This window comes from Haliotis cracherodii, unplaced genomic scaffold (genome assembly GCF_022045235.1).
Source record: "Haliotis cracherodii isolate W230 unplaced genomic scaffold, xgHalCrac1.p SCAF_4, whole genome shotgun sequence".
NCBI classification, from domain to species: domain Eukaryota; kingdom Metazoa; phylum Mollusca; class Gastropoda; order Lepetellida; family Haliotidae; genus Haliotis; species Haliotis cracherodii.
Genome location: NW_027266297.1, coordinates 68,499,590 through 68,512,590, shown reverse-complemented (window position 1 = coordinate 68,512,590; position 13,001 = coordinate 68,499,590). Strand labels below are relative to the sequence as shown.

The 13,001-nt window shown below is 41.7% G+C and overlaps 1 protein-coding gene across 1 annotated transcript; it reads right to left on the bottom strand.

Moving 5' to 3' along the window:
* Positions 1 to 4,190: 4,190 nt before the first annotated feature.
* Positions 4,191 to 12,305, bottom strand: LOC139478635 (ERI1 exoribonuclease 3-like). Its single transcript, XM_071261197.1, has 8 exons — positions 12,074 to 12,305; positions 11,493 to 11,514; positions 8,850 to 8,966; positions 7,168 to 7,227; positions 6,909 to 7,000; positions 6,678 to 6,750; positions 5,611 to 5,707; positions 4,191 to 5,129 (listed from the first exon to the last, which is right to left on the bottom strand). The coding sequence occupies exons 1-8, from the start codon at positions 12,238 to 12,240 to the stop codon at positions 5,047 to 5,049; spliced, it is 711 nt and encodes a 236-aa protein (XP_071117298.1). The 5' UTR covers positions 12,241 to 12,305; the 3' UTR covers positions 4,191 to 5,046.
* Between the last annotated feature and the right edge of the window lie 696 nt (positions 12,306 to 13,001).

Sequence of the window (13,001 nt, the reverse complement as noted above, 5' to 3'; positions counted from 1 at the left end):
GCAAAGGTGCTAACTTGGGCAATGCCTTCGTGATGTCAAAAAAGATTATGTCAATGACTTTCTAGCTCCATAAGGCATCCTTTGGTATTTTAACCAACCTCAAGGTCCATACGTGTGTGGGGCATGGGAAAGACTGGTCTACACAGACTCTTGGTAACACCTTTGTAACTGAATCAGTGCCTCGCTCTGCACTGATTGAAGTTGAGCCTGTTTTGAACAGTCGCCCATTGACTCACAACAGCCATCGCCTGAGGACTATTCCCTGCTGACACCCTACCCCTTTCAGCTTGGCGGAGTTGATACCTTTCTCCCCAAAGACATGGGCACAGATCAGAAAATAGATAGTAGGAGGCAGGAGAGACACAAGACATTGCTGACCTCGAAAGTCAAAAATGGCTTAAAGAGTTCAACATAGGTGGAGCCGTGACAATCCAGCAATATCGGAAGGGGATCTTGTTCTTATTGTTGTCAACAACCAACCGCGGGCACACTGGGATGTTGGAAGGGTGTGTGATGTTTTCGCTGGTGGTGATGGACAGACAATGTCAAGATCCCAAAAGGTGAGTCTCTGAGACCATCAACTAACTTTTGTGTGCTGGAAGAACATGACTCTTATACACGAGTTGTGTAATTCATGCATTATTTCTCTGACAAGAAACTGGACTTGACTCTGTCAGGGTTTGGGAATAATGTTCGCCAATGACAGTTGATCATTAGCGGTATGCAGTGTGATTTGGTGTCATGGATTGTCCCCTTGCATACAAACTCGATTAGACATACGTACAAAAGACACAGTAATGAACACAGAGCACACGATGAACGCACATGGTGAAACTCCACGTTGCTGCACATGAAAAAACGCATTGTGACGTAAAATAATCATTAGAGGAATTTCCGACAGTAAAACAGATTGAAAAGAAACGCTTAATCTGTATATTCTTTCAACAACAGTACGATTATAGCATTCCTGAAGAAATAAATCTTAATGACAAGATATAGATTTTAATAAACATAGATTTTCTGTCATGTGGGACTGATGTGTCGTATAATACTTTAATAATTGTTCTTTATGTGCATAGAGTTGTGTCCCTTGGTTAACGTCTGAGACCTGCATCACTTCGGACTTTCCTCCCGGATGAGGCACGATGTGATATAACTGGAGTACTGTTAAACCGAACTCACTCCCCCAAACTGTCTAAATTGATGATACGATTGAAAGCAATATTATTTCGTTCATTCATTCATTTTTCATAAACATGATATCGTTTCCATATACTTAATTTGACTAAATAACATTATGATATTATTCACTATAAAATCAGATACATTCCCATATTTTCCCAAATCTGTGATTAGTTGGTTTGTTTCTTGTTTTACGCCACATTCGGCAAAATTCCAGCTGTATGAAGGCAGTCTGTAAATAATCGAGTCTGGACCAGACAATCCAGTGATCGTAATCATGAGCATAGATCCATGCAATTGGAATACAATGACATGTCAACCATGTCAGCGAGCCTGAACACCCGATTTCCTTGTCGCCTCTTACGACAAGCATAGTCGCCTTTTTACAGCAAGCATGGGTTGCTGAAGACCTGTTCTACCCCGGATCTTCACGGGTCAAAACATTGATCTCAGAAGACATTTCATATCAGTTCCCCAGTAGTACTGCTGTTTGTGATCATATTGTGTCGTATGTTTCCAGGGTGGCTGGAGTACTGTTTAGGTCGGATGCAACTGCTGCGGTACTCCTACTTGAACTACTTGGCTGCCGTGTGTGACGGCACGACCAACGTTATCCATGAAGGACTCCTCACACGCGAATGTGGAGCAAGATTACTGTTAACTGAAAAGCAAAAGGAACCAGACGTCTATTTCCGTTGTGGGTATTAGTACACACGGGACCTGCAATGAAAAGTTGAGTTAATGAGTTGGGTATAACGCCGATTTTAACAGTATTCCAGTTATATCGCCGCGTGTCAGCTTAATGTGGGAGGAAAGCCCGAAGTGATGCAGGTCTCAGACGTTTACCACTTCGGTTTGATGCTGACAAACCTAGAAACATAATCGGGGCGAACCGGGATTCGAACCCACAATCATAGGTTTCTGGCGTGCCCAAGGGACGCAACTCTGCACAGCGAATCGCGGCGCCTTAGGCGACTGGGCCACCCGTGCCCCTTTTACGAAAAGGCAAAAAGTAACATATGATCGCCGAAACCGGTATGTGTGTCAGCCCACGCACCGGAACACTGAAAACCCGGGTGTCAAGCGAGAGGTACAGAGGTGTTGTCAGATATAATACCCCCAACAACAGTCATCTAAGAGCGGCATGGATACTGAAACATGATCGATGGCATCATGAGATACGATGGGGTGCACGACGGGTTTCGGAATTAACAAGATTTCAGATTGTGTTCAAGAACCTTAGGTATGTTGAATATGGTGTTGCATTTTATGATGTGAGTGTGTGTGTGTGTGTGTGTGTGTGTGTTGTGGATCACGTGGGATACTGAAAAGTATTGAAAACATTAAGGCTTTTTTAATGTTTATCCTCGAGACCAACCAACATCACCTGTGTGTCACATGACCAAGGATAGCGTACCTTAGTGATAATTATTCACCGATACAGGGGTTTGGCAAACCCATAGATCATACAGAAAGTATTAGCCGGGCGTTTTGTTTTCATAAGAAGAAATTATTAACAATTTATGTCACATGTAATACTGACTTGTAAACAGACAATTGACCCCACTATAGCCTGAGATAGTCACTTGTGTTGACACTGTCACGATCAATTCATGTTTCATAGACCAGAGTCAATATCATTAAGATGCAGAATCGTTCATTGTTTGCGTTTAAGCAAGGCTGATAAACAAGTATGACTGACATTAAACACTATTAGAAGTTCATCAAACTAGTGGAAGATGATCCTTTATTGAAAACTGACCGTGAAGATCCGGGGTGGATCAGAGGATCTGTATTGCTGGACGGTACAGAAATGAGTGTCAACCAGGCGAAGTGCCATATCAAATCGTCCCAGTTTTTCAAGGAGATGCTATTTGAACGACCGCTGCATCGAGTTTATGTGTAGTGTGTTGAGACAATAAGCAATCCTGCAGAGTCCTCCGCTTGGATGAAGTCGGCTGGCCTGAAAAGCTGCTCACTTCCCACTCGAAACCGTAAATGTTTGATTTTGCTTTAAAATGTAAATATGAAATGTAGATTATGCAATGAATTTAATGAGTCTGTCCAACACATTGTCAGTGGATGCCCAGCTTTGGCTCAAACACAGTATCTTAAGCAACATGATTGAGTTGTTCGATCATTTTATTACCGTCTTCACCATGTTTGTGATTTTGACACAGATGTCCCACCGGAATATGTAGAGAGCGTCATGGAAAATGATAAATACAAAATTCTTTGGAATAGGCCCTTATACAGCCCCAGACCTATCCAGGGCAACAAACCTGGTCTTGTCCTTTTTGTAAGTCCAATAAAATCATTTATATCATTGAATTTTCTGTCCCTTTTGACACTGTGGTTGACAAGATTCTGGAAAAAGAAGGCAAATATGCGGACCTCGCTTTTGAAATGTCACGCTTGCATCCCAAGTACCAGGCTGGGTAATGCAAAAGATTGCTGCATTGGGATGTCTTCACATTCTCTGAAAAGTTCTGGGTGGATTCGACTAGGTAGTGCTTCCTGGGAGAAGTCCCATTCGCTGCCTGGGCTGCATGTACTGAAAATAATTACCCTCCCCTAACGCTAGTCATATTTTTGGATGACCCTCCCTATGTCCTTGTAAATTATTTACATGATCCCCCTGAAAAGACAACATGCAAATGCTTGTTAATATTTTATAATAAAATGTCCATTTTTCCATGGCCCTCCCCAAATATGAGTTTTTTAATTCCCTTCCCTGATTCCCGCTGACCCTGCCTATAATAAATGTCTGGGTCCTAAACACACATATCTCCTGAGTCCACCTGAACACACATCTCCATTGTGCCTTCTGAAACACACATCTCCATTGTGCCTTCTGAAACACACATCTCCATGCAAATAATACCATACAGCTGCTTTTTCACAGCTGAAATAAATAAAAATTCCACTTACAAACAGCTGGGGATGTAAGGCAGTTCATGTATGCGAGTCGGATAACTCTGACATTATAAGGACAGTATATTCTGGGGATGAATGTTTTATTCAAATATGATAGATACAGTCAAAAGTAGAAAGTCTCCAAGGATGCGGGATGACTTGCAAGTATCTGAAGCCAGAAACCTTGCAATGTGCCACCATATCTCATTCAATCTAGCTATCTCAACGGCCTGTCAGGGCACGGGTGGCACTGCTTTTGCTGAGTATGCTTGAAACCTATGATTGTGGGTTTGAATCCTTGTTCACCTAGATTATGGTTCTTGGTTTTTAAGCACCATGCCCATGTTCGTGGGCTTGACCAAGTTGGTAAATGTCTCAGAATGCATCACCTCAGGCTTTCCTCCCACAGTAAGATGACACGTCGTGATGTAACTGGAATACTGTTCACAAAAAAAGCCATAAGTTCACTGACTCTTCTTCACCTGTTACACAACCTGTCACACCTTTCTCAATAAACCCGACTCTTGGACATTCACGCCACATCACATACACACATCATGTTACTATTCTGCTTAAGGTACATAGCAGCAAGAGGTGTTTACCGATCTACAGCTTTAACAATGTGGCCAACACATTAACCTCACACTGCAAGATTAGATGATACAGACTGGTTCATAGCAGTGATTGCACTGCAGCACCTTTATGATAGGAAGACACACATTACTTCAGTGAATCAACATAAGCAGATAAGGTCATAGCTGTCGGATATTCATGTTGGTATTGCTTAAGGTGGACTGGCAGCGACATCTCTCGAGTCATGAAGTGGAAAATACAGGTTCTCACTCATCCGAACGAGTAGTCAGAACTCCCCAAACAAGAATATTGGTATCACAGAAAGCAGTTCTTCTCAGTTTGGTTATCTTGTGTCAGCTTGTGACTGTAGTCCCACTACCTCAGCTGGCCCGTGTGCTTGAACACATACTTCCTTCTGATCAGCTCCTTCACAGCGGCAGCGATGTTGGTGCAGTCGTCTGAAACAACAACAAGCATGCCGAAGTTGATACTCTTGATTATATGGCAAAATCACCTCAAGCTTTGTCATTACTTGCACCATGGGTCTCCTGGCCAATACACATTGACGGTGTGTCAGCTTAATGTGAGAGGAAAGCACGAAGTGATGCAGGTCTCAGACGTTTACCACGGGTGGCCCAGTCGTCTAAGGCACCGTGATTCGCTGTGCAGAGTTGCGTCCCTTTGGCACGCTAGAAACCTATGATCATGGATTCGAATCCCGGTTCGCCCCGATTATGTTTCTAGGTTTGTCAGCACCATACCCGTGCTCATGGGTTTTACTGAAGTGGTAAACGTCTGAGACCTGCATCACTTCGGGCTTTCCTCCCACATTAAGCTGACACGCCGTGATATAACTGGAATACTGATAAAAACGGCGTTAAACCCAACTCACACACACACATATTCCAATAGACAATGTTCCTGTTTTTCCCAACTGACCTATTCCACTGTGATGTCTGCCCTGGTGCTGCAACTGTAACAGGGACAGCATTCCAATCATCCCCCTGGGGAACACCGACGTCGACTCCGCACAACTCTGGAAAAATACAACTGAAACATCCAACAACAATAAAGCTGCCCTCCCTACCCAACATGCAACAGCAAATTAGATCTTTCACTCTTACATGATACCCATGATTGTGAAGCTGGGACACCATCACAGGAGCGTCAGGTGATCTTTCTAATTGACCAATCAGCATAAACTATTCTGTATAAGCGTGAACAATGCATTCTAACATCCAAATTTCATTTCTGTACGCATGGCAAGTACACCCACAAGAATTAAATGCACAATTGAATCATGACTGTAAATAAATGAACCCAAATTGTTGTAGAAAGCTGACCTCTTCTTCATTTTGATTGGGCGGTCAAAGTTTGACCGTAGTGAGACTGTAGTGGGACTGTAGTGAGACTGTAGTGGGACTGTAGCAGGATTGCACACCATGTCAGCAGTATCAGCTGTTGGGGCTACATATACAGTAAGCTATGTTTATAACCAAACTAAGCGGGACCACTTATTTTAGTTGGTTATAACCGTAGTTTGTTATAAGCATATATACATCATATATATAACAAATAGCCAGGGAAAATATGTTTGTTTGTAATAAGCTTAGTTTACTGTAGCCCCGAGTTGCTCGGCCAAGTGTTGAACGATATACACTGATCTGGAGCCGACATCCCAATTGTACCATGGTATCGTCCTATAAAGCTCTCGAACCCACACTACACCAGATTGCAGGGACTAGATGAATAGTGTTTTTAAATATTTAATTTAAATACCCACATGTGTAAAAACTAGTGGGTTACAGAAATTTGAATACCCAAATAGAATTACTGATACCCAATGATTTTAAAATGCATGGGTGAAATACCCACAACACCAAAAGCTGATCTGGAGCTCTGACGTCTTACTCCTTCATGAGGTGATGAAGGAGCAAGAAGTAGCTCTGAAACATACAAAGAATAAAAGAAGTTGCTATCCTTAAAAAAAAACGTAATATATCTACCTTCTTTATGTTGATCCACTGGCTGAAGTATGGTTTCGGTTTGATGTTGAAATGGCGGCACTGTCCCGGCAGCCTTGAATGACAACAAAAACAACAATAACAATCATTTCATCCTGTTACGGACGCTGATGCCACGACTGTGAATACTATAACCACCAGATAATAGACACGATCAAATTAAAGTCAAGGATTAAATTTCGGGAAATAATTTGATTGCACTGAAGATCTTACATGGTGCGGAGATCCCAGTCCCCACAGGTTACAAAGGCTGATGTCGTCTTCCCGTCGAGCAGCCCTTCCTTTGTCATCCATTCGTCAAACATCTGCAACAGCAAGTTCGGAGTGGCTTAATTCTATTGTCAGTTACTTGGCAGGCATTCAAGATAAAGTGATAGTATTAACTGTATATTCAGTTTCAGTGTTTAGAGGACAACGAGAGAGAGTTTAACAACAAAGCCATAATACTGAGAATGTATGAGCAGGGTCTTACCTCAAGCACAGCTTCAAGATGGGGCTGTCCATCAACCATGTCCTGGATTATGCCTGTGAGCTGCAACAACAACAATAACTGTGACTGCAACAATGATGGCTGTATTGTGGGTGGGTGAGATTTTACACCACTTTCAGCAATATTCCAGCAATATCGCGGCGGGGGACACCAGAAATGGGCTTCACACATTGTACCCATGTGGGAATCGAACCCAGGCCTTCAATGTGACGAGCGAACGCTTTAACCACTAGGCTACCCCACTGTCCCTCATGTTAGGGAATTTGGGTGTATTTGTGTTGTTTCTCACATGTGAGTGAGGGAGTCAGTTAACGCTGTTTTAACCTTATTTCAGTCCTATCACACTGCCATCTTACTGTGTCAGGAAAGCCTGAAGTGACACGGGGCATTGTTCCACAAAGTGATCGTAGCATAACGACAGTTGTTAGTCTACATATGGCAGGTACGATCACCTTAGCGCTAAGATCACTTTGTGGAACTGGCCCCAGTCCAAAGATGTTTATGACTTCGTTGACATAAACTAACAATCAAAAGCATGAGCATCGATCTATGCAATTGGGATATGATGACATGCATCAACCAAGTCAGCAAGCCTGACCACCTGATCCCGTCAGTCGCCTCTTACACAAGCATAGTCGCCATTTACAGCAAGCATGAGCTGCTGAAGACCTATTCTAACCCGGATCTTCACAGGTACTTTTTTAGAAATAAAAACACAAATTCATGGAAGGTGAGTTAGGTAACAAACGTAAAATTGTCACAACTTGCAACACTTGAGCTATGGTGCACGTATAAAACGGCTTTATGCGGCATAATTTCACGGCATGTGAAGCATGATACCTGTGCATATGAGGGTTTAAAACTGTTGCCATGGCAACATAAAGTCAGTATTAAAACACCAGTGAACATGGTAAGGTAAACTGCGGAACAAGCAGACAGCAACTGGTATGGTGCCCTTTGTTGTAGATATGCTCAGCCCCTCAAAACGAGGACTGCATACCCAATGAACAGATACTACTCTAAAGAAGTAGAGGATCACGCAATTTTTTCACATGACCATAGTTAATGGGTCTTGCCATCACAGATTAACTATAGTAATACGAAAGAGTCTAGCCAAAATAAAATCTAACTTGTGCTGCTTATTTCGAAGGTTGTGGGCAGATTAGAGCTGGGACGGGTAACTCGGGTACTCGGGTTTGGTGGGTACTGAGTAGGACCCGGGTACCCACAGGACTACCCAGACCCTGGTTAGTCACGTGATATATTGTTTAATGACAAAAAATATCTAGAACTCCATGGTTACACTAAAAGTCACTAATGTTCGCATTTCTTTCTGACTATGTATGCTTGAATAAAGATAAAGCTTGACCAGATCATTTCATACGTGTATTTAAATACTTTTTGCAAGGTCTACAGTCAAACTTTTCCCAATCAGACATTTTGTACCTATCTCTTGAGACCAGCAGCGGATACACGGGTAGGGTCGGGAAATAGTGGGTAGGGTCGGGAAATAGGGGGTAGGGTCGGGAAATAGGGGTTAGGGTCGGGAAATAGTGGGTAGGGTCGGGAAATAGGGGGTAGGGTCGGGTAATAGGGGGATGGGTACCCTGGTAGAAACTTTGGACTCGTCCCAGCCCTAGGGCAGATGTCCGTTGCCTCCTCACCTCTGTGCAGAAGTCTGTGAGTTGAGGATGAACACGCGGCCTCACATACTGGTGGAACTGCGACTCGATATCTCCTGTCTGGGCGTTCACCTTGAGGCACGGGAACTCAATGATTTCCTGACAAACAACAGTCTCATACTTTACAACAAGAAAAGTTTCCCATGGAAACCAAAACAGGAACAAACACCCTGACCTGCTGTCAGTGTGCCCCAAATAGGAACTGAACATGGACACAAACTTAGGACTGTAACAATACACTGTAATGCAACACGATGCAATACCATATATTGATAGTGAGTTGGTTGGTTTGTTGTTTAACACTGCACCCAGCAATATTACAGCTATATGACGGCAGTCTGTAAAATAATCGAGTCTGGACCAGACAATCTAGTGACTGATATCATGAGCATCGTTCCACGCAATTGGGATCGATGGCATGCATCAACCAAGTCAGCGAGCCTGACCACCCGATCCCATTAGTCGCCTTTTACGACAAGCACCGTCACCTTTTACGGAAATCATGGGTTGCTGAAGACCTATTCTACCCCGGAATCTTCACGGATAGTGAGGCTGTGATATGAGCATGTTGAGAGAGTGAGTGAGTTGGGTTTAACGCCGCTTTTAACAGTATTCCAGTTATATCGCAGTGTGTCAGCTTAATGTGGGAGGAAACCCCGAAGTGATGCAGGTGTCAGACGTTTACCACTTCAGTGAAAGCCATGAACATGGATATGGTGCTGACAAACCTAGAAACATAATCGGGGTGAACCAAGATTAAAACCCACAACCAAGGGACGCAACTCTGCACAGCGAATCGCGGCGCCTTAGATGACTGGGCCACCCATGCCCCTGGATGTGATAAGATACACGATACCATACACAATATGAAAACAACACTTGCCTTGCAAGGAGACATATTCTGTAATCAGTCAGACTGAATAAAAAATCCATTCAAAACAAATTTACTACATGTAGCAGATCTTAGTAATATATTCTTCTAAACAAAGTTAATCGGGTGGTCATTAACTTGTTTCACTGGTATATTTAAGAAGTGGATCCTAAGGACATACAGGCAGAAATTTCAAAAATAATTTTCACACAATATAACATATCACCCTTAGACACTAAACACACAATCGTATTGTATCGACCGTATTTGACATAATAAGCGCCCAGGACGCTCTCAAAATTAGAAATAGGGGGCTCTTATTAGAATATTATTTTGATGAAGAAATCAAGTTGAAAGATAAATTTCGTGGTTTATGCCGACAGCCTGAAATGTTTACATAGGAGAGATATATTTTTCCAGAATTTAATTGCCCATATTTAAGGGTGCATATAACACATAAATGCATATTATACACGAATAAATAAGTCTTGTGTACATTGATCAATCGGAAGGGGTGCTAATTGGGATTTTTCACTAGCCAATATATTAGCAAATATTGCTGTGGGCGCTTACTACAGAGGGGCGCTTATTACATTGAAAACGGTATATATGATCACGTGATGTGACACATAGTACATTAGTACCGGGATGCACTGGACATTTCTGTGATTTGTTGCCCCCCACAGAAATCATATGTCCTGCTCATGTGATTTTTATTAACAGATATGACATTTTAACACAACCACTAGTTTTAACAGCTTCCATATTTGTGTTATTAAGTCACAGTATGAAGGAATGGGACTGCCATTTCACTGAAGTGAGATTTGAGATTGGCGTATGAAAAATGACATTAGCCAGCTTAGGTCTTGTTTTTCTTGATTTTTTCAAACTGACTGGAAGGACCAGAGAGGGTGGATTTTGGTGATTTAAATTGTTTTAGTAACTTTCACGCCTTTAACAGTCAATTTGATTATACTGCACTATGATTTTGACAGCAGACACCTACAACGTGAAGACTGAAGACTGGCCATTGTCACCATGGCTATAGATAGCAGGTAATGAAGACTGGCCATTGTCACCATGGCTATAGATAGCAGGTAATGAAGACTGGCCATTGTCACCATGGCTATAGATAGCAGGTAATGAAGACTGGCCATTGTCACCATGGCTATAGATAGCAGGTAATGAAGTTCAACCCTTATTCTGCTTCTAGTTCAAAACCTAGTAACTTATCAGGGATTATCTAGACCCACCAAGAATCTGATATTCAGCCCTCAGTATGCAGCAAATGACAGTAAAAATTCCCAATTTGAATTAACTATTCCCCAATTTCTCAGGATTTTTAAAACTAAGAATATCAAAACAAATCAAATTTTGAACAATATCATGATTTTATTACTAATTTGGCTGCCGAAGGAACTTGAGTGGAATTCTAGATATATCCCTGCTTCTAGCAACTGACCCCAATCAAATCTAAAAAAGCTGTCCATGTGGGTTGAGATGGGTGGATGCCTACGACAGGACCAGAACCACTCGGTAACGCAATTCGAGTGTACCATGGTGTACAGTCCAATATATTTACAAATTAAAACAAAGCACAAGAGAGATCAGAGATACGAATGAAACATGTCAGAGGAAGAACTAAAGTGTTGTATTTTGTTTGAAATTTTAAAAATATATACACACAGAGAATATGCAGATAAAAATAATAAGAAGTAATCACTTCTTTGCAATTAAGAGAACTACTGATTTACCTGAGGTTGAAGTCGCTCTCCCCTGTCAAGAGAGAAAAAAACAGAAATAATTCAGAAGGTAATTCAGAAACAAAAACCTAGAGATGAATTTCAGGGATGTTTAATGTTCTCATGTTTTTATATAGGTTATACCAGCAGACATCACAGATTAATATCTATTTTCCACTAACAAATGCTTCTCACAAAAACAAAATAGAATGAGTACAAGGTATGATAGATCTGTCCTGGGCCCACTTGCACAAAGCGATCTTAGCGCTAAGAGGAACGTAACTCCCATACTTTAACATAGGCTTACAATAGTCTTAGCGCTAAGATCGCTTTGTGCAAGTGGCCCCTTATCAGCTGCTTACCTTTGTAACTTCAGATATGAGTTATAAGTTACACCTTTATGAAGTTTTATAAGTCTTCATATGACAGCCGTGTTATATACTTGGAATATTATGTATTCTTGTGCGGCTATTTTGGCTTTGCCAAGCAATGAAAAAGTCCAACCTTAGTAGATATACTGATATGAATTTGTCTTGTAAGAAAACAAATGTTGTTAGTGGTTGGTACATTCAGGAGTGATGAAAAAGCCCTACCTCGCGACACATGTTGCCTCAAAATCTAAAACTAAGAGAAAATCAAACTGCTGTCCAGATGTTTGCGGAAAGGAAGCCATCTTCCTGTAGACAAAACGAAACCCAGTTCTAAGTGTGACACTTTGCAGAATATTCAGGGTATAGGATGAAACGAAAATAGTGCACATGTTGTGAAATCCCGTTGAGCTCCATAACAGCACTTTTCGTCTGTCACTAACAGTTAAGTAGACTGGTTCCCGTTCGTTCCTGCGGTCCTTTGATTGGAAAGCGGAACTAGTGCAGCGATACCAAGCGGAGGATCCGGGAACCAGTCTAACAGTTAAGTGGAAAAGGCACTGTTTGGAGCTTTTAGACGTGGATACTATTCTCTTGACACATAATAACATTCCAAAAAAGGAGATGCGGTTCTCTGGTGATGATCTAGAATTCATAATCTGCAAATATATATTCCCTGAATACATTTACTGATAGACAGTTATTTTACCGTGACCACGTTATTACAATGTGTGTCTTTTTTCGCTCTTAACAAGTTCAAAGATAAAAAGAAATCCCGAATCATCGAAGAATGTTCACTGTGGTATAAAATTAATTCGGTACGTTGTTGAGTCGACTCGAGTTCATGTGAGCACGGGTGACCCGCTAGTCTAGTTAAAGACGTCATGTATATTTTCTGTGCAAAGTTGCGCCCCTTGGTTGTGCCGGGATACGCGGATCATGTGTTCCAATATCAGACCATCCCTGATTCCGTGCTATGAGGTAACTGAAATACGGTTAAAAACGGCGAAAAAAATACACAGTTAACTCACTAATTTGTATACTTCATTTTACCACAGGGATTAAAACACATAAGTAAATATCTTACTTTTAATTTTTCAATTTGAAAGAACAAACGCAACATGTTTAACTTTGATTTAGCAATCTATCCGTC

Excerpts from the sequence above, each read along its gene's own strand:
- LOC139478635 (XM_071261197.1), bottom strand. The coding sequence starts at position 12,240 with ATGTGCACTATTTTCGTTTCATCCTATACCCTGAATATTCTGCAAAGT. Across the intron at positions 8,967-11,492 it reads GAGAGCGACTTCAACCTCAG|GAAATCATTGAGTTCCCGTG; the intron begins GTAAATCAGTAG and ends GTTGTTTGTCAG. Across the intron at positions 7,001-7,167 it reads ATCTTGAAGCTGTGCTTGAG|ATGTTTGACGAATGGATGAC; the intron begins GTAAGACCCTGC and ends TTGCTGTTGCAG.